Source organism: Fragaria vesca, linkage group LG7 (assembly GCF_000184155.1).
Source record: "Fragaria vesca subsp. vesca linkage group LG7, FraVesHawaii_1.0, whole genome shotgun sequence".
Classification (NCBI taxonomy): Eukaryota; Viridiplantae; Streptophyta; class Magnoliopsida; order Rosales; family Rosaceae; genus Fragaria; species Fragaria vesca.
Window position 1 is genome coordinate 11,149,031 of NC_020497.1, and position 22,863 is coordinate 11,171,893.

Here is a 22,863-nt window from a genome sequence, read left to right on the forward strand (position 1 = left end):
CCTCTCTCTCTCTCTCTCTCTCTCTCCTCGCAGATCATGCTTTTCAAATATATATTAAATCTCCTACTTTATCACACAGTCTCTATCGATCTCTCAACAGGAAGAAGATGATAGAATTTGAAACCAGAACTAATAGTCAAAGTCCACAAATGAATGTGATCCACAGACCAATCCTGTGTAGAAAGAAACTCGATCAAAGACAATATATATTCATAGAGATCGATATATCATGCATTCTGGGATCGATTCAGATCAATATCGTCCGGAGAATTCAATGGACCAGTGAATTCAGAACACCGTGTAATACAAATTTATAAGATGGATCGAACTCAGCTAGCCTTCTGAATTTGAACGATACAAGGAAACTAGATCACATATGTATATAAAACTCGTGTAATAACAACGATGTGGAAGAAATGAAAGAACCGTGTAATTGGGTTTTTTATTTACATGGGCAGCTCCTCTTGTTGAACAAACCGGTTGATCCGAAAAAGGCCTCGACTTCGTCGCGATTGACGACCTCGAAGAATTGCAGCTCGGTCAGCTTCCTCTTGCAGGAGCCGGCAGCTCTTCTGGGCTTTCTGGGTGCCGGCGGGCAGGTGACGACTGCCGGGATTTTGCTGGCTTCCGACTTGGGGGTGCGGCAGCACTCGTCTTCGAGGACGGCGTCGTTTGTGGTGATGGAGTCTTGTGGTTGTGGTTGTTGAGGTTTGGGGGTTTGGATTTTGATGGAGGGCAGTGATCGCATGAGAGATGGAAGGTCTTGGCACAAGTCTAGACCAGTGGTGGCCATGGTGATCGATAATCGATATGTATGTATGGTTGTGTGTCGTCTGTGATATGTTGTAGAAGAAATATAAGATATGGAATTATGGATATGGGAGAGAGATATGGCAATGGAAGATGGAAGATGGAAGATGGAGATGGAGATGGAAGATGGAGATGATGGCTGCAGAGATCGATATATGATATCGATGTGGTGTGTGTGTGGAATATTATGGAGGTGTCGATAGTGTTATATATAATCTGCGGTAAAGGCTCTAAATTCTCTCTTCACGGCAGGCAACGTGTTAAAGAGTGGGAAGGCGTGCATTGGAAGGGAATAGAGCTGAGAGAGAGAGAGAGAGAGAGGAGACAAAGAGAGAAGGGCCATTGCTGCTGCTTCTTTATTCTATCTTCTTCTCTTTGGAAAATGACCTGTACTACGTTTCCTCTTCTGCGTCAATTCTACCATTCATTACTAGTTACACCCAACCAAATATGGCAAACTCCCCATTCCCTCTCTCTATCTCTCTCAACAAATATCAAATTATTACTTCATGATCTTAATTTCCCAAATGTATCACATACATTTGTATAGTATATCAATATTACCTTAAACAAGTAAAATACCTAAGATGTTGGTAATTAATTAAGAGAGTTGTATGTTACTAAAATATATCACCTGGCTAGATACGTCTCATCTTGCCCTTTCATATGAATTTTTACACTAGCTACTTCAAAACGAATCAATTGCAAAAATTACCGTGACTTTGTAATTCAAGAATCTCTTGTAATTAAGAAGATGAAATAATTTTTTTTTGCTAGTAGGACAAGCTTATTATGTCCGAAGTCTAAATTTAACTCCCCCATTTAGACTCCCAATCTTAGTGATATATATGGTATTTCTTACTTAATTTCACAAAAGATCGACTTACCATTGAAGTTAGAAGTTAAAAGTGAAAACCATTAATTATACTCCCGGCCAGATATTGTAGCTCTATATTTTGTTGATCTTTTTGGCAAAACTTTCTACTTGTTGTAACTGGAAGATGATGAGTGTGGGATGTCGATTTAAGCCATAAAAAGGAATAAAGAGGCGACAGATGAAGTAGCTGGCGAGCCAGCTAGATTAGAAAGGGGGAATCATGAATTAGTTTTAGCTTTTATAAGCATTGGTGTAATGTCAATATCTTTCATTTCCCTCTTTAAGGGTAGGGACGTGCTATTTGGTGTTCCTTCCCATATGTGTTTATGACCATTATGGCAACGTTTTACTACCCTCCTAATTATGAATCTGTAAGTTACGTACCTGAGCCAAACACGGTAATTTTTCTAAGTGGGTAGAAAAATTAATTCGTTTAAATAAGAAATTAAAGAGGGAAAAGAAAGTAAGTGAGTTAAATAATGTGAATCGTATTCCCAATTTGCTTTTCTAATTATGGTTAACGTAAATCTTACGTTGGATACGGAAGGTGGTAAACTCTCTCTTAAAGCCATTCCACGCGCTGTTGTTGAGCGTGTGTCTACGCTCTCTCAAAGGTGTCCCCATGCTGATAGTTGATGACTCATTCGTCCCATTAGCCGCCGTCAATGTATTCACCAAAAAAAAAAAAAGAATATTTCTCAATTTCCTATTATGGAAAATTTGAAATATAGAATATTAGATCTAGATCACATATATACCCACCATAGCTTTGTTTAAAATCACAACATTTTCAAACTCTATGATAATGAAACTTCTTTATTAGTTAATTTGTCGATATATATATACAAGGTATGCAATTAATTCGATTTTTGGAGTTTTATTTTACTTTTTGAGCATGTTTATTAACTTGGAATTGAATTGAGAGTGGTGTAATTGATTTCGGAATGTGTGAATTCCAGTGTTTACTAACATGTTAAGGTATTGGAATGGATGTGGGTCCCACTTGTTTATCAGGAATCAATTCCTGACAAAACCCCTTGCTTGATACCCAAGGGGGGAGATGGGTATCATAATCAAGGTAATTGAATCAATTTTTTCTCCCCAAAATATCCTCACATAATTATAGTATTTCTAAATTACCCTTCCCTAAAAATATATATTGTATTTTAGGGGTATTTTAAATTCATTTCTTGTAGGATATTTTAGTAATCAAACTAGTTTTAATTCCGATTCTATATGGTAAGTAAACAACATCAATGATAATTAGTTTCATTCTTGTTTTGATTCCTTGTGGTAAGTAAACAGTAGAATGATATGAAATATTCTCATACCGATTCTTGTTGATACCGATTCATGATAATTTCCATTCCAAGTTAGTGATCTAGCATATTTTAGTTTTATTAGAATATTTATTTTTGATCAAGAAGTTTACTATTTTAATTTTTATTTTATTTTTACGAGAAGAGAGCTTCTCGGAGTTTTTCATTCTTAACCATTTCTTATATATTTTGGAGGGTTGTAAACTGTAAGTGAATAAAGGGTTAGCCATCTTGGTGCATAATTGTAATTCTTTTTTTAAATTGCGAGGAAAATCATAAGATGATGAGCTTAGTTTACTAATTGCACGACATGTACGCAAGTTCAGTTTGTATGATCGACTATGGTGTACACTAACTTTGCAGTTGCTTATTAATTGGAAATGAAATTAACCGGGGTACGTATACCGGTTTTCCTCTCAATTATTTGGATTCTTTTTCTTCATCGGTCTTTTTCTCATACTTTGGGACCATATAGAATAGATCACACAAAACATAATTTCTGTCAGTTTAATAGTGAAGTCTTCATCAGGTAATTGCCATATAAGTGCGAGACCCTGACATTTGGTGGCAACTAGTAAAGTTCCATAAAACAGTTTGGTGAAGCAAAAATACATATGTAATTCTTTCGGGTTCTTCATGCAGCACGTACGTACGTTTTCCTCTCATTGAAGTTGTGAAGTAGTAACTTGTTACTGCCAAATTAATAAAGCGTTTTCACCCACCCACCGACTAGGGCACGGTAAATCTTCTCATCATGATTCACATAGGGCAGAGTAAATAATAAGTTAATTTGGTGATCTCGGGCAATAATAGTGGTGCATGTTCTTGACACCCACGAAACATGCGCGTAGAGACAAACAAAATAGCTAAGGGAAACACCAAATCTTTCCCCTCACATTGTCTCTTACTAGTCTATCAAATCCCGCATAGGATACCCTTCTTCTCTTGTTTAGAGCCATGCACTGCATGTAGGAGCCTTCAAGAGAGACGCTTATCCTCCCATATCATATCTACCTTCCACAATTAAAATATAATTCCCCCTCCAAAATTAAAAACAATATTCGAGACCGGATTACAATTACAACCAAATACCAAAACCAACCCCGTTATCACCATTGAATCTTTCCACGTGAACTGTCTCCCCTCCTCCCTGGCTGGCTCGATCATGCATGCTCCTCCCTCCCTCCCTGCTGCCTCCTCTAGCTGCTTGGTTTTCACCGTCAATCATTCAGCTGCTTATACGAACCTGATTCATATTCGGCCATGTTCTCCCCTCTTGTTTCTTTAGGGTTTCCATCAACCTTATTCATTGTCCCTTTGCTCTTTACGCCATTATAATATTTCACAAAACAAACTCCCTCCGCCGACGACTCGAGCCGAAATCTAGTCGAGCCGAACCGAGCCCAGCTCACTCCTCCGCCACCGGCGATGGCCTTGGACAACCGGGGGTTCGATCGTCTTGTTAGCTAGCTAGTACTTATTTAAGTAACCATGCATGCAGACAGTGTTGTTTTATCGTTTACAATACTACTGTGATGTATATATCTGTCGGTACCGTCGCTCTCTCACCCCTAGGTCTGGGTAACAGATCAGAAGTAATCAGAGCTTATATATATATATATATATGTAAACTGATCGATATTATTCCTTTCAAGTTAAGTTATGTAAATAAGGATTATGAGGCTAAACCAGAGACAGGGTACAACATTCCAAATCTTGCCTCGATCGTCTCTATTCGATCTCCACTTTATTCCCCTTAACAAATGAGTTTACTGTTTCTCTTCCATCCTTTTCGATATTCTATACATCTCTTCACGCACGTACTGCACAGATAAAAAAAAAAAAAAGTGTACTGTGAAGAAACGCAGATGATGATAGATCGAGGAAGGCAGACATGGATAATTACCAGCAATACTGTATATTAGCTAGGGTTTCTCTGATTTTCTATGTTACGTTTTCTTTTAAATCAGTACTCTAGTGATGATAATGGAAGTCAAGTCAAGAAAGTGATGAGAGCACCCGAAATTGGACTAGTTTAATGTCTTTGACTTGATTCGATTTATAAGTCGAATGGATTTTTTCATACCTTACATATACACATACTTAATTATGCATTTGCAGATCATACATATATACACCATCATATCATGGGGACAGCCACATCCATCATGCATACACCACATCCATCATGCATATATACCACATATATATACATCATGCTTGCATGAACATCGCATATATAGATGCTTATTTTTATTCATGTATATAATTGAACATTTGAAAAGACAACATGCAGTTGGAATTGCCCAAAATTGTTGGGAAAATACTATTTCTGAAGATTCTATGTTCTATTTTTCTTTTTCTTGGTGGATATAAAGATTGGTTGTTGTACTATATATAAAGAGGAGTTGGATCGTTTCTTTTCTTAGAGTTTATACCCGGAGCTCGAGCGCAGAGCTTTCCCAGCTAGCTTTGCTTCTCCGACCTTTTCTCCTGAATGGTGAATGTGTGAGAAATCGTTTCGGTGTACACTGTAAACGCCCCTTTTTCTCTTTCGTTTGCCATCTGTGTTCGATCGGCTCTATATCTTTGCTTATCCATATGAATTCTTTATCAGACCAATGATTCGATCTTCTGCTCGTCGCTTTGGCTTTTATGTATGCAGATTGATTGATCACTGGTATCACTACTAGCTAGCAATTTCTCCATGGCACTAATTGATTATAGCATCAGTAACCAAAACCAATCGCAAAAGCTTCACTTCTTGCAACCTGCATTGTTTTCAGGTGGACTACCACCTGCCCAACTGTGCAACTAAACGGGGTTTTAACTTTCAAAAAAAAAAAAAAAAAAGGGTTTTAAGGTCAAACCGTTATCTTGTGTTGACCAGATGTTATTAATTAGTTCAAACGAAGTAGATCAGCTAAAAAATATCTGCTCAAAGGCATTTATAAATCAGTGATCGAGTTCGTTCTGTTTCGATCAGGCAAAGAAAACGAAGGAACATCTGAAGGAGGTGGCCAGTACCAAGGTTTACTTCCATGTTGAAATTTCTGGGTGTCTGCCGGTATGGGTTTGCTTAATTAGATATGTTACTCTTATTCAATGTTATTTAGGTTCTCTGCTAGTGTAATCTCAATATTGATTTTGGAATGTTACAACCTCAAATATTATGCTGGAAGTATAATAAAATCAAGAATTTAAATAATTGAGAACAATCTAATATGTGGATTATTGCTTAATTTCGAGTTCACATATAGATGAGGAACTGCAACTTGAGACAAATTTCCTTTGAGTATTAAATTCAAGTCTGGTTTTAACAAAGAAGACATGATTTTGTTAAGCTGATCATTTGGCAAATTAAGAAGACCTGATTTGAAAGGAGGGTCCGAGCACGTCGCGCATGCGGACTACAACAATATCGAGCATAGTGACTGATACAGTGGTCACAAAAACTAACCATTTTGGTCACTGATTGTGTTTAGTGACCAAAAAAGGTCACTATAGGTCCGTCACTAATTCTCAATAGTGAGCATTTACAATACTTGGACACTGATAGCATTAGCATTAATTAGTGACTACGGAATTGATCACTAAATGGATAAAATTTGGTCACTGAAAGACATTATTGGTCACTAAACCTCAATCACATACACATTAGTTACCATATCAACAGGCCACTAAAACATTGATCATTGAAAAAAAGTAAAAAACAATATAAACCCGCAGATAAAGCCTTTTTAGGCCTTCTATTTATCGATCTCAGATACAATTGACCATATGTAAATTATAATAATGAATACTCACAAGCTTGTGAAATACAAAAAAGAGCCTTGAATAATAAATGCATGCACCCATCAGAAATCCAGAAAATGTAAGAACAAAATGTAACTATGTTGCCTAAGCATAACTTAATGAACAACCAAGAACAAAATGTAAGAATCCAATCGTCTTGCCTCATGCTCGATGTAATTAACAAGTGTGCCTCAAACATACAACTTAAAAGCATCTCATGAAAATATACTTATTTTGTTACCTAGATGAATCAAAAGTACACTGCTGTTTGGAAATATAGGAACTTCCAACTCAAGGAAATGGTTCATTGAAAATTCACTTCAACTTATATCAATGTTTACATGAAAAATAGAATTAGGCAGTCATCTCAAGCAAGTTGAAAACTCTAGCTGTTGAAATTAAAAGAGGTTATGCTTACTGCTACTTTACAAAAGCTCAAGCTTGAGCTCTTCTTATTGTCAAACTAGTTCAGCAATCAAGTTTTCCATACATAATTCATATGATGATATAAAATTTATGTAATTCAAAGTGTAAAATTAGAACAGTACTAGGAGGAAGTACATACCTGTTGTTAGTCCATCTTCAACTATAGAGCTGCTTAATATCTTATATTGCTCATAGAAAGACTCCACCTGCCATATGCAAAAGAACAATCAAATCTATATACCTAGACTAGTATATATAGAAATGCTAATCTCAGCTGTAAACTAATTCATTCAACGTCATTTCCAATTCCTGGTTAGATACTACTGAGTACTGACATCTTCAGGAGTCTCACATATGACCAAATAAGTTTATAATATTGAAGATACATCCCATACAACAAGACCAAAGGGGGAAAAAATGTAGTAATCTTGATCAGCAAAATTTGCCCAGGATAAGAAAATATAGTAAAACTAGGACACAGAACCGATATCAAATGTGTACTGATACTTGTCAAGTCCACTTAAATCCAACGAATTCAACTAATAAGTACACTATCAATCCCTATTATGATACCAAAACAAAGAAACAAGTATTTATACAATTCTCAAAGAGAAAAAACATACCCATAAATATAACCAAAAAAATTATATAAAAAGTAAAGCTCAGATTCATGTTTTGGTGGATACCTTAGATTCCAATGATTATGAATATCATTCAGCATACTGCGAGTTAAACCATACATTTGGAAAATACTGCTTACCAAGTGTAAGCAATTAGATTGAGCCAAGTCTAGAAGACAACCACATCGAGAGGTCTTCCAATCAGCAATATGTAATTTAAGGTATGCTAGATCCTGCATTTGGGAAAAAAGGAACAAATGCGTCAAAACACAGAAATTCCAGATGACCAAATTACCATCAGAAAATCATCCGACCCATCGCTCTTTTAAAATAAGTTAACAAATAGATGTACCACATCATAAGTGACATTTCTCCTTATTATCTTCTAAAACCATTTGATCAGGAATAACAATGAGTTAATTTAAGCATCCATGACCACAATTAATGAGGTAAACCAATTCACTCAAGGCCTGAAATATACTCATATACTTACTTAAATGAAGTTAGTACCAACTGATTAGCAATGTTATAAATATCTGATTCAGCATGTTTGAATCATTGTTGACAGCAGACATTTCTAGAAAGTCTAGACCAGAATAAGATGATGTATGGAGGTAGTCCTTGTTATCTAAGCTAGGACCTGTTAACTTTGTACGAGCAACCTCCAATACTTGATTCAATCAGTTCCCAGCTGCTCAAAATCATGTGTTAGAGAGATTTGCTCATCTCCATTAAAACCAGATTCTGTAACTAGAGATACTTTAGGATCAGTTTTGATTAGCTGTATCCTTGTTGTAAATACCTCTGCTGATTTGCTGGAATCATTTGTGATTCTTTTTGTAACAGTAGCAATCACGCTACTATATAGCTTGTAAACTTGTAATGAGAAGATCAATGGAAAATCATTTTCTACATGCTATCAGTAGTTTAGGTTCATAGCCTATTCGATCCTGTCCTCCTTCCTCTGTTTCTTGTTATCTCTCCCATAGTCATCAAACACCCAATTTTCCCCATTCCATAAGAAACAAGCGTGGCATTATTGAGTCTGATTGCACTTGCTCGAAGAGCAAAAACAATAAGCTGTAGGCCGACTACATTTTAGATGACGAAGCATGGTCATCTGTAACAAACAATGCATTTTGGGATAGAGATCAAGATGTACAGGTGCTGTATTGCTTTATTTCAGAATTGTTGTGTAGACTTCGGACTTGACTGCACTGCCAACAGAAAGACAGTTTTTTTTATTGTGGTTCTTGGCGTGGCGCTTCTTACACTAGAGTGGACCATTTGAATCGGATTCATGGCTTCGATACTGAGACCTATTTTTTCTGTCCTTTGGGTAATTAGTGCTCTACAGATTGCAGCTTCGCTTCCTAATACCGGGTCTTTTATTCCGGTATGAAAACTTTGGTATTTTTCACTGCTATAGATGATAGTTTGCTGATTGAAATGAGCATTTTGAAAACTCCAATCACATTACTTTGAGCATTACCAGAAGAAGACAAAATTACCAAGTTGTGAACACTAATTAATCATACTATTGAAAGATTCAAGTACCACTGAATAAATTTCCTCTAAAATATGAATCTCGAGTTAACTTGGCAAACTTGAAAACAATGTAATACACCTTGGAATAGTCCCCAATTTTTTCTTTTTTCCTTCTCTAATTTCTTATGAGAAAAACCCTCTTCATAACTCACCTGTGGGTTTTTAGGAAACCAAAAGTAACTAGGTAACGTTTGCTGGTCTTGAAGCTCTTCCTTTAGTCACTTACATATGGAAACTTCAATCATATGTCAGATGTAGGTGATAGAAGGTATAGCTATGTTGATCTTATAATGGTACAAGTACCATAAGGTTTACATAGTAGAATATGTCTTCTGCACCAACTTTAGTTATAATCGTCATGTTGAATAAATCTCACCCTTGAATCCTCCCCTGCAATACTGATAAAAGAAGAAAGGATCTGGTTTCCCTCCTAACTTAGCTAGGCCTCTAATCACTGTACTGTATGCACCTAGACGATAAGCTCTAAAGGGTGCTAACTCTAAAGGATCTGGTCTTCATTGCTTTTCAGCCACTTATTCTTAAAAATAAGCATAAGCCAGCTTTTCTGAAAAGCCCATCTCAGCTGATATTATGGTAACATGCTGTCATTAAGATTTGGGTCACTAAAATGTGGTATTTCTTGCCAAGTTATGGGAATTAAGCTACTCAGTTGTACACGAAAATATGAGGTTAGCCATGCAAGTATGGAAAAGGAGATAATGATGATCTAATAAAACTGAAATCACAAATAAACCTGGCAGGTACATAAATTTTTCACTCAGCAATATAAGTACACTCAAACCTCATTCCGACCAAAACTTCACAAAGGCGTCTATATACTCTTTAAGTACAGCCCAGAAAGGTTTGCCTTCCCGTTTTTCAGACTTTTTAGGCCCCCTTTGCCACGATTCGCTGTCCAAAGAAACCATTCATATACATATTAGGATCCTAAACAAGGCTGTTAAATCACTAGATTCTGTATCAGAACTAGCACCGAAATTGCTTATAAGGATTGACAGGATATACTTACAGATTAATCCTGTCTAAAGTGGGGTTGTTTCCTTTTTGCAAGCCTGCAGTAGAGTGCACAACGACTTCATCTTCATTCACAAGCACCTCTTTGGTTTGTGGCAGGCCATTGAGATTGCTGGTACCATTAAGGTTTTTTGTATCTGGAGCTTTTCTTGTCTGCAAATATAAATTGACAATACTTTGAATCTGACGTTTTTACTACATGCTCTGAACATGATTAACTGAGTTCTACACACTATGGTTCTTTTCACAAGGAACACACTTCTTTAATAGAAAAATAAAGGTTACAATGGAGAGGACAAGATGCCGAATGATCCATCCACAGTACTATCTACTATCTACAACATAGACCAACAACATCACTAATATTACTCTGATCGAAAAAAGATTATGTTTATATGATGGTAAAAATAGATAGCTCTAAACACACCAGCACTGCAGTCCAAGATGACAAGATATCCATTAACTGTATAGGGATCGCCTTGCTTCAAATTATACTTTAGTTGTGAGAGGTTTTGGAGGAAAGGATGTGGTTCTGGGAAGATGTGCTATAAATGGGCTGTTTCTGGGTTGTGTGGATTGTAACAAGAGGATCTTGATATTGCTGAGGTGAGATGGTGGATCACATATGGGAGGCGGTCTATTTTTCGGATTTTTTGTGGGAATCTACTTCAGCAGGGTTCAGGATTTCTCTTTAATTACTATCCACTAACTTTTGTTGTTTAGTTTTCTGATGTGCTACTTGATGTGTCTATACATTTATTTGAATGGTGGACTAGAAAAGAATGTGCAAAACTGAGAATATACAACCCTGACCCGTCTAAGTACAATTGGTATTTGAGAGCAAACAATGAAAGTTCCAGAATTTCGAAATGAAAAATACCTTAGCTCCAGCAGTCCCTTCAATTTGTTCAAAGCTCTCAGATATCGGAACGTCATTTCCGGGTGCTTTGACCTTAGGGTCTGTGCTTCCATTTTGATATATAACATTTCCTTCAATGGTTGAGCAATTTGAGCTCTCCAGGGACGGATCACTGACAATTTCTAATGCTTCCGCATTCACTGAGGTGGATTTGTTTCCAACCAAGGAGCTTTTCATTGCTACTTTATCATCAACCAAGCTCTTCATGGAATCTATTGTATCCGATGGCGAACTATCAACACCAGCGGCCGACCCCATCCCCTTGGTTCCTTTATCCTCAGCAGACAAAATAAAATTTCTTACTTCTACCTTTCCATCCAAGCTCTCAGTAGTCCTAGTAACAGGTGGTAAGGGGAATGTCTCAACTATTACATCTGCCTCTATGGAGGTCACTCTAGACCTAGATGTTCCCCAAACTTCCTCAACATTCTTCTCTACTTCCAAAGGCTCACTTACTTTATGCTCCGCACATGTCAGTTCCTCAGTTTGTTTGTATTTCTGATCAACCTGACTACCATTGTCAAACATCTGATATTCTCGACCAATACAATTCCCATCAGAAACTACAGATTCTTCACCTACCTTATTTTCTGTTTCCACTGATACATTTACTTGCAACTCTTTACCCTCCGTTTCTTTGCCATTCACTTCTACTGCAGTGCCATTCACGGCTCGGCCATGGCCAAAAATCTGATGCTCAAGAGTAAACGAATGCCCATCAGAAACCAAAACCATTTCTTGCACTGTATCTCGTTGTTGATTGTTGGCAAACTGAGAATCATTTGATGCTTCTGCCAAAGCATCTTGAGGTTCTGCAGCAATCGAACCAAGTGGATTATGTTCCAAGAACTGATCAATGGTCTGATCCTCTGCAATGAACTTAGCAGGACCCAGCACTCTATTTTCTTGGATTACATCTCGGACAATTTCTCGTACAGTGTAGAAAGACCCACCAACTTCCTTGTGGGTCAGATTAAGCGATGGAAAACTCCCATTGTGCAGATTCTGATACCTGTACACAACATCAAACCATAGGAGTCATTTTTTACATAAGACTTGAAGCCAAATAATCCCTCCAACTTCTTTGTGTTTTTTTTTTCTTTTCGCCATATGTCCCCCTCCACTTTCTAAAGACAGTGACAATCTTACTATATCTGGCTAACCAAAATGGCCATGCTAAACGCAGTAAAAGTACAGTACACTACAAATATTATTTCTAAGCAACAAAAGTGTAAAATATCAGCTTCTGTTAATCGAACCGAAATTAGAAAGTAAGGACAATAAACGTCTTTATAGAGTGCTGAAACAGGAAATTACTTTTGTTACATAAAATAAAAGATCAAAGCACCATATGACGTCCCATTTGGTGGACAGCCAAACACTAAAAAGCAATACCTTTAGAGTAAAGCCTAGATATAATAGTATAGCTATATATGGTTCTTGATCATCTTATGTATTTCAGAAGTGCCAAACCATTCTAAGTCCAGCCATAACATGACCAAATCATAATTTAATTAAGGATTAACATATTAAGAAGTCCCATGCAGAAATTTGTTTAAAACAGGGAAGATCTAGAAAGCAAAACACTGTAAAAGTAAACTAGAAATAAAAAAGGGGAGTGAAATTTACACGCCCTAAATTACAATCTACACACCCCTGGCCCACTTTTATAAGGAAAAGTCAAAACTATCCATGTTTAAATCTCTTCAAGTTATCTAGGATAGGGACATTTTAGACATTTCCTTATAAAAAGTGGGTGGGGTGTGTGGATTGTAATTTGGGGTGTAAATTTCAGTCTCCATAAAAAATCCATACACAAAAGTATCCTGCCCAAGAACACAATAATTTTTCATTTTGAATATAAAACAACAGTTACAGACAGTACTTTTCTTTTGAAAGTAAGTTAACAGTACTAACAATTCTAGAAAAAAAAAAGAATAAATAAATATATGATGTTCTTACTTTTTAATGAAGGCTACAACCATTTCTTTCCTCTCCTCCTTTGAACGCCGAATTCGGGACTTCCTTCCTTCAGATTCATTGTTTTTAGCTAGGGCAAATGTTTGCCCAACCCAGCCACCCTTTATAGCATGCATTGCATTCAAAAAGCTCGCCACCTTTATGAAAATGAAACCTACAAATAAGAGAATCCCGGTCAAATTGTTTTTCAGAAATTCCACAGTAAGCAAAAACATGGAAGAAAAGTCGCAATCAATAATACACGGGAGAAATGACACAAACATATTCAGAAACTCTATGGGTAGTTTGGGACGTGAAATGATGTCCACGTAATTATCAGAGCAGGAACCACACCAATATTTAAATCACAATCAGAATCAGCGTCCAACATTTCGACATTCAAAAGGTCCTATCATCACTAATATCTGTTTCAATCTTACGTGAAATTTTTACCAAGCAGTAGGCAAATACTCTGAACTTAAGTAATCTCCAGTGCTGGTTAGAACATTAAAATCAATGCGAGTAACACGAACTCAATAAGTAAGGATAGATCAGTGAAGCTAATACTAAACATAACTGCAAACCAAAATGAAAACATCAATATAGGCATCCCCAATCCTATGTGGCAAAAATAGAGCGTCACAACTCTCCACAACAGTCACCACGGCCTATGACTTACTCTACCTTCTTTTCATCATATCTCAGTGTACAACCTTATGCTACTAAGCACAGAAGATAATATGAGTTTGAATAGTGCTTTGAAATTTTTAAATCCAAAATAAAAGTGTATATGCTTTGAAATTTTGCAAATCCGAAATAAAAATGTATATGAATGAAACCGGTGACATCGAAAGAAACAAATCCAAAAAACAAAAAGCAGAACAATTCGCAACAAAATGTTTATGGGTACAAGGGTTCCAAATATGAACAATCGAAAAACATCTACAGAGTCAAAATCTAGGAGCAACCCACATAATAATATAGAGAAAAATCGACAACCAAGAAGTGGGTTTCAGAGAAATGAAGAATCTAAAGCTACCGATAAGAGTGTATAGGCTGAAACAAACAAGGGTTTCATACAAGAAATGATAGAAGAAAGAATGAAGCTTGAGAAAGATTACCTGAAGAGACTCAAGAGAGAGTGAGGATTTTGGGTTCTGGGGTTTTGGAAAACCCTACTGCTGCTACTACTAGACACTCGCACTGAGAGTGAGAGAGGCGACCCAAATCAACTATGTACTAGGGAAATGAACCTGTCGTTTGTTTTCTTTCGTCTCAGACTTGTTTTAGACTACGGTCGTTCTGTTTTGCATTACCTGTCACGTGACTCACGTCTACGCTGTAAATTACATTGATACAGTCCCACCGTTGTTTCCTTTCAAGCATGTTTAGAGGGATGCAAATTTGGTTGCTCTCTGTAGCAAACTATGGACACAAAGTTCGAGCAGGTAGTTAGTTGCGCATTCTGTGCCCCTTGTCACACAAAATGCTTTTCATTTTGATTCCTTGTCTTGTGGCTGTAATCGTGGTTTTAGTTTGTAGTTCTTTATCACGTCAAAATTACATGGTATCATATCTTGCAAACTGAAGTTGATCACAAATTTCATGGCACATTGCTTTCCTAATAGTTGTTTCTCCCTAAATGCCATTGTGCTGGTGCTGGGTCGACTGTGTATCAAAGTTGTAATATCTTTTTTATATTAGTTCTCGTTATTGAATTGAAATAAAAATCGAATTGAAATTAAACTCGGCACAATTTTTTCAGTTGAACTTTTCACCACCACATCTACCAACATGTTTTTTCCTCTATCAATTTAGCTCTCCAGTGCCTCACTTCTTCTGGATTCCGCATTGTTGTTTGTTTCCACGATAAAAAAAAATGGTATACCAGTACTCAAATTAGAACCATATGATCGTTACAAAGTATGGACTATGGAGGACCCTATTACCAAATCATAAATTCAATGTAAAGGAAAACGGCTTCTGCATGAGAAGATGAAGAGAACTGTTAAATTTTTCTGTAGTCCACATCCAACAAGTAGGACCAAAGTATTTTGTCATCCCAAACTTGACCTTGTGACCTCATATGCCAAGAAACATGCTGCATTAGCTGGAATACTTCTAGACATAGCTGGTCCAAATCCCTTATAGAGGCCTTTGGCTCCTTCTGAGGCCAGGATCTTTCTAAATGCATCAACTGAACCAGAGAACTTTGGGTTTTTGTAATCATCTACCTGAAGTACACTCTTGACAACATCAGTAGGATACACAGCGGCCCAGAACGCTGCTCCAGCCAAACCTCCAGCCGCCATTAAAGAACCTCTTCCCAGCCCAGAAGTATCCTGACCTCCAGCAAGCCACTGCTTGATTGCTTCATAGACACCAAACATTGCAGCATTTCCAGGTATTTCACGTGCCATTGTGGGAACCAAGCCCTTGAAGAGACCCCTTGCACCCCCTTCTGATTTAAGTACTTGCTTTGCCACATCCATTGGCCCTCCATACTTCACTGCAACAGCAACAGCACCAGCACCAGTCTCCGCCATTGCACTCTGCGCTTGCAATCTGTTCTACCATAGAAACCCAAACAGCTGATATATAAGAAGCGTTTTCATTTTCTTATCAAAAGTTAAAATTATGAATGTTATCAATGAAAAGAATGAATCTGTTTATGTATTGGAAATCCAAAAGAGTGAAGGAAAGCAATGATTAAAGGTAGAAACTAGAAAGAATGGTGGATAATTAAAACTTTCAAGGACCAAAACTATAATTATATTACTTTAGATTATCCCTTGTACCTTTTCAGAGTGGAATAAATTGGGAATGGGCGTAGGAGACTTTTGCGGCAAAACTCATTATCGGGTCATAATTCTTCATTTTTTTAAAAGAAAAGAACCATAGCACTGACCTGCACTTGATCAACTCAGTGGGGCATGCTAGGAAGGACACGGCTAATCCAGCCCCAGCCCCAGCAATGACCTGTTGGCCAACAGTAAGGGGCACACCAGGTTCAGATCTCAATAGAGTCTCCATTTGCCCTCTTACTGTGAAGAGGACGGCATTGAAGACTGCAACAGTCGCAAGCGGAGCTCCCATGCCTTTGTAGAGACCCCTTGGGCCTTCAGCAGCTAATGTCTGCCTGACAGCATCCATAGCACCTGAGAACTTAGGAGGTTGTCCAGGGACTGGAGCAGGCTGGCTTTGGAGTTTAACCTTGATGGTATCAAATGGATGCCCGACTACTAATTGCGCTACCCCACCTACGGTTCCAGAGGCTAGATCTTTCGCTACATCCCCCATCTGCAAATCGAAGTAAAAAGTGAATACACTTGCTCCTGGGAAATTGAATTCAATATAAAAGGAACTTGGATATAAAAATCATCGGAATTTAGTGTTAGCGAACATCTCAAACTGGCCTGACAAAGACAGTATTTTGTAGATAACCTCATGCAAATGAGTGGAGCGTGAAAGTGCTAGAAAAATTTCTAGAACTAGGAAGAGTTGGTTTCTCTTATTACTTTTTCTAACTAAAGTAACTCCTCAAAAGTAAACTTGATCTTGGAAAGAGAAAGTATGAAATTAAATTAAGGGTCCTCACTAGAAGGGCTTCCTATATATATATGTGGAACCCATCCTATTCTTCTTCAAAACAACTCATCATATGTATTAAACGAATTTCACGTAACCCTGCTAGCATTTCATCCAATGAACATCTTTTTATGTCCACCAGGTGAATGATAAGATTCAGTTCAACACTACATAATAATTCTAAAGGTAGACCAACCACAAGCTCCTCTCCATCACAATAAGGTTTCCTATCACTCTAATAATAATTTCAAACATTCTGGAACGTGACAATTGAATGATGTGAAGAAAAGAAAGAAGACGATTTACTCACCCAAGCTTCTGAAAACAACATATATCTTCTCCTTAGAAACACTATCAGCAATCACCAAAACTATATCTCTATAGGTTCCGGTTCAAGGGACATTATATTTGACACTAATTTTTACACCGTTTTTTATCCCTTAGCTCTTAATTGATCAAATTATTGTTATTGATTATGAGTATGATTTGGCAAGTGACATAACAATAATATTTTTACTCCAATAAAAATATAAACAAACTAAAATAAACAAATGCTTTTAAGAAGAAAATCAAAGAAACATCAGAATTGGAACTGCCGAAGAATGGAATTCCCAGAAGAACACACATATCAACAAACAAAAAAAACAAAAAAATGCCAACAGGATATTGAGATGAGCAGGTTAGAACAACTGAAAGAGGTCATATCAAATCTAAATCAAGATCGATCTCTTTACTAAAACCAAAGAAAAATACCCAGAACATAGTCTTATTGAAGAAGGGATCGAGATTAAAGAAGAGTTTAGATATAAATATAGTTCAAACAATCATAAAATTGGATTCCTTCCACTGCATATATCTTTAAAAGCAAAGAACTAATGCCCACAATTAGTCTATAGAATTTTCTTATGCGCATACCATAGGGTTTTCTCATGCCCACAGTTAATCACCTATTACTTCATATGATAGAGTTTGCTCATGCGTCATGCCCATAATCAATCTCACTGTAGAGGTATATACATTAACACGATGGATTAAATTGCCGATTAGTTCATGGAATTCAGTTAAGAAGATTGATTTATTGTGAAACAAAGATTAGATGTGGATATTGAATTTGATATGACCCTAATTAAAGTAGTATTTTCATTTGAAGAGGAGCACAAATCTTTGTGCTGTACGAACCTGGGGTTTTCATTTTCACTTTGAATAACTTTTAGAGTTGTCGATATGATCATAAAAGAAATGGTTTTTTTTTTGTTGGATAAAAGACAGGGAAATTGTTTAATTGAATTTATTTTTATATTTGATTGAAAATAATATTATTACCATGTCACTTGCCAAATCATACTCATAATTCAATTAACAACCAATTTTGATTGACTAAGATCTAAGGGATAAGAAATGGTGTAAAAACTAGTGTCAAATATTGTGTCCCTTGAACCGGACCCATCTCTATATCCTATTTGTGAAATGAAAGAACTTATGCTATACCTTTTTATCCTATTTGATCATTTAGATTGGATGGAGGTGGTAAAAGGTTTCTCTCTTTTCCTTTTTTTTCTTTTCCCACTTAAATGCAACAAAAGGAAAATGAACACAAAAACAGAAACAGCAGTGGACAGAAATGCACATAAAATGAAAAATATGGGATCTTAAGACACAAAAGATCACAAGTGAGAAAAACAAGCAAAGCTAAGAAATTAGCAAACCTACTAGAGCATTAAACACTTTTATCTAGACATATTAAAGGTCCCACATCAAACACTTGATCACAATCTGAATCAACATCCAACATTTGGACATTCAAAAGGTCACAAATATATGTTGCAAAATCTTGCTAGTAAGTAATATTTGTACCAAGCAGCAGGAATATACTCTGAACTTAAGTATTATCCAGTGCTGGTTAGAAGTAAAAAGACTAAAAATTAAAATCAATGCGAGTTACACGAACTCAATAAGGATAGATCAGTGAAACTGGTATTAAACTTAAAAAAAAAACATCAATGAAAACAACATTATAGGCGTCCCCACTCCTATGCTGCAAAGATCGAGCATCACGACTCTCCACAACAATTCACCATGGCTCATAAATTGGTTACACCTTCATTTTGTCATATCTCATACAGTATACTACCTTATTCTATTAAGCAGAGGAAGAATATGAGCATGACTGGTACTTCTGAGATTCATAAAATAAAAGTTTCAAAATCCAAGGTATTTTCATTTTCCACATTTCCTCTGAAATTTTGCGGAAGTAGACTCCCAGGCGAAATCGAACAAGTGGGCAAACCAAAAAAAAGGAAAAAAGCAGGACAGTTAGTAACAGAACATATAGATAAACCCCAATCATGAACACACGACTGACACAAGTCTAGTGAGTGTTTCTGGGGTTTATGGTACAAGGGATCGAAAGTTTAACAATTCAAAAAACAGCTACAGAGAAAAAAATCTATGATAAACCCACACATCTAAATAATGAGAATCCAACAAACCAAGAAGTGGATTTCAGAGTATTGAGTGTTTAGGCTGAAACAAATAATGATTCTCTACAGAGGCACAAGGGCTGGAAATGAAATAAAGATTGAAAGTTGAGAAAGATTTACAGGAAGAAAGAGTGAGGATTTTGGGTTCTGGGGCCATACTGCTGCTACTACTACACGCTCACACTGAGATATTAGGAACCGCTGGAAAAAGATAATCAGCACACAAATTTCCTATGCAAACATTTGGTGGCCAGACCAAGACAAACAAGCAGAAACCCAATGCATTTCTGTTTGCAGGACAGAAACATACAACTTTTGTGCACAACACTTAAAACCGCTCAACTTGATGTCCTGGCCGACATTCTCAACTAGCTAGCAGTTATGCATTCAAAAAGAACAAGCACCTAATTTCATTCAGCGGTGATTGCTGTGATACAGAAGATGAAAGGGTTGTGCTTTTACCCTTTATATTGATAAAAGCTTTTTGAACCTTAATTCTATGGGACACACACCAATGAAAACAGAATCATTGTACTTTTCATCACTGAAGAATACAACTTTAAACTATGTTCCAATCATTAACATACTTTAATCCACCAACTCTTTTCGCATTTCCTTTAATCCGATTGTCAATAACACGAAAGAACAACCAAAGGCATTCAACAGAATCAACAAAATAAGAAACCAAAAGCTAAGAATCTTACTGGAAAAGGTCGTGATGACACCCGAAAAGAAAAGGTCTTTGGAAGTAATCAAGAGTCCAAGATGGTCCAATCTGCAAGAACCCAATAAGCATTAGATCCATCACCGAGAATTCATGACATCAAAACTCAGAAACACAAAAGCAAGCCAAACAAAAGGTGGGTAAGATTGAGATTCCCCAACACACAAAACAATGAGAGGAAATCAATGGGAAAAGAATAACCAGTCGATGTTGGACAAGATGGGAATGAATCTTTGGAGATTCAGAACCACATGGGATTGATTGATGTATAAAACAAAGACACTCACCAACTCCTGTTGAGGAGTGAAGAGGAAGACAGGTGTGGCTGACAGAGAGAGATAAAGAGTGGATTCTGATGAGGAGGGAGTGTGGTTGGCGACAATGATACGAAGGAAAAGCCAATCACAGCCACTCCTCACTGACTTGGGTTCCAATTGAGTTGGGAACACTTGGGGACGTACATTTTTAAACTAGACGAGTGTGTCTGTATGTGGCTATGTGCTGCGTCTCTCAAGGAAGGGACGCCTAGATATGGATATAATTGCGTTTTCGTCCTTTTAGTTTGTTACATATTTGTGATCTGGGTTACTATGTTCTTGTGCTTTGCAACTAGATCCTTTTGTTCACCAATTTTTGGAACTTTATCGACATTTTCGTCCTTTTAAGAAGATGAAAAAGCGGTGGCATTTCTCATGCACAAGATCAATTTCAACATTTTGCTACCCATAATTGAGATACATTTGGTTTGAAATTAGCTTTGGACGGTATACATTGTAAACACATATGGGTGAAAATGATGTAGTTCAATACTTGTAAAATTGCTTCCCTTTACTAAAAATCATGGGACCGAGAATGGTATAATGGTATTTGCTGATATAGGGTTAGGAGCTAACTAGTTGGACCAAATCCTAGGATGTGTATGGGTGAGACCTTTTTAATTTTTTTTAGTAATTTTATTTTATTTTTCAAATGAAGGACACTGAGTATAAACTCTTGATTACAATAAATATCTAGACTATATCCCGACATAATATGACTATGAGGACTCTCCGTATTTGATAAGTATTTTAACAAGCACGAGCTAACAAAGAGTATTGCTCTGTTGACAACTCCATTTGTTTTGACACATCGGTGACATACTAAAAAAAAATTATTAAATGTGTAACAAGAATTTACACATTGTAGTGTCCAATAATTGCTTTCCAGTTATGTTTCCACTGGAAGATGTGACGACACTTCACCTTACCACTAGAAAAAACCAACTATTTGACACAGTAAAAAACTCGCCACCTACTTAGAGCAGACAAGGCACAGGAGTGCACACACCGAGATAAAGCCCAATTAGCTCTACACAAAACTAATATAGATGATTATTACTCGCGTAGAGCGCAAATAGATTATACATAATAAGTAAACTAAAACAATAACTAAATTAAAAAAAAAGGCAGAGATGGGCCGCAACCCAATCTTCAGCCAGAGTGAGCCCACAAGAAGTGCCCAAGGCCAACGAATCAAACCGAAAAGAGGGCCTTATGTCCACAACATAATGCCCAAGTCCATAATTGCATCATGTCGTCTCAACAACCGCTTCCCCATCAGCGAGAGGCCGAGAGCGATGCAACCAACCATCTCCACCAATAACCCACCAGCATCTAAAAATCCCAACTCCATACCCAAACCAATTATTCAGTCACCATCATTATACAACATGACTAACCTCTGATCTTGAGCCTAGCCTACCGACCTTTGACCGCCACCAAACATTGCTCCAATCCGGAACCACTCGATCTACACCTTCAAACTAAAGACACTCCGATCAACCAAACTACCCATCCAGCCACACCTATAGTGCGCCGGCTAGGTAAGAGATCGTCGTCGATGCTAACAAGCAACCAGACAGGCTCTAGTACTGATATCTGCGACCTCGAGCGAGAGAGAGTTTCTTCCTTGATTTCACACAGCTAGATTTATTTTTTTTTTTTCGATAAAGGGACACCAATCCATTAATAACCTGAAAGTAGGAACACAACAAGAACACAATCTACCTACATTGTAGGCTACAAAAAAAATTGAATTATTCAAAACTACCTAGAGGAACTTAAGGAACCTAAAAGCAAACCCATATAAATTCTATATTGTGAACCATATTTGTGCCGCACAAAAAAGTTCAACATGTTATGTTGGACGAGCCACCCTAAATTATTTTAAAGAGCCCATTTCCACTCTACACAGAGGGAGCTGCCTCGGGCTCAAGGGCATGCTAGTCCAAGGTAACCACTAAAGCCCAGGCCTTAGAATCAAGACACAAAATCTATATCAGGCCCAAAATCACATACAAGGCCTAGCCGTCAAGAGACATCCAAACCCAATTCCTTAGGGCATATACCGAAAGTGGCACCACACCTTCCAAGCTTCGACCGTGCCACCTTATCTAACATCGAACCAGATCTTCTTGCCGCCACTAGGGCTGGGCATAAAGCCCGTAGTTGTTAAAAAAAAAAAAAGTCAAACCGACTCGACCCGGCCGGGCCGGTCTTTTTATCAGGCTTGTTAGAGAAAATGTCATAGCCGGGTCGGTCCTTTACTGTGTCGGGCCGGGCCCGGTCCCTTATATTAACAGCTATTTTCGGCCCGAAAGCCTGACACTACTGATTATGAGTATAAAGTTTGGGATGTGAAAAAGTTAAGTTTGGGCTTAACTTTATAAGCCCAGTCCCTTATAAAGTTTCTTCGTTCAGTTTTTTAACCTTTGTTTACAAGGCG

The 22,863-nt window shown here is 37.2% G+C and overlaps 2 protein-coding genes across 2 annotated transcripts; both read right to left on the reverse strand.

Moving 5' to 3' along the window:
• Positions 1-9,504: 9,504 nt before the first annotated feature.
• LOC101292839 lies at positions 9,505-14,568 on the reverse strand. The gene is made up of 5 exons (XM_004307097.1): positions 14,430-14,568; positions 13,312-13,483; positions 11,311-12,361; positions 10,426-10,583; positions 9,505-10,307 (listed from the first exon to the last, which is right to left on the reverse strand). Exons 2-5 carry the CDS (start codon positions 13,443-13,445, stop codon positions 10,199-10,201), a joined length of 1,452 nt encoding a protein of 483 aa, XP_004307145.1. The 5' UTR covers positions 13,446-13,483; positions 14,430-14,568; the 3' UTR covers positions 9,505-10,198.
• A 604-nt stretch (positions 14,569-15,172) lies between these two features.
• Positions 15,173-20,599, reverse strand: LOC101293135 (mitochondrial carnitine/acylcarnitine carrier-like protein-like). The gene is made up of 4 exons (XM_004307098.1): positions 20,388-20,599; positions 20,081-20,151; positions 16,217-16,608; positions 15,173-15,873 (listed from the first exon to the last, which is right to left on the reverse strand). The coding sequence occupies exons 3-4, from the start codon at positions 16,606-16,608 to the stop codon at positions 15,366-15,368; spliced, it is 900 nt and encodes a 299-aa protein (XP_004307146.1). The 5' UTR covers positions 20,081-20,151; positions 20,388-20,599; the 3' UTR covers positions 15,173-15,365.
• Between the last annotated feature and the right edge of the window lie 2,264 nt (positions 20,600-22,863).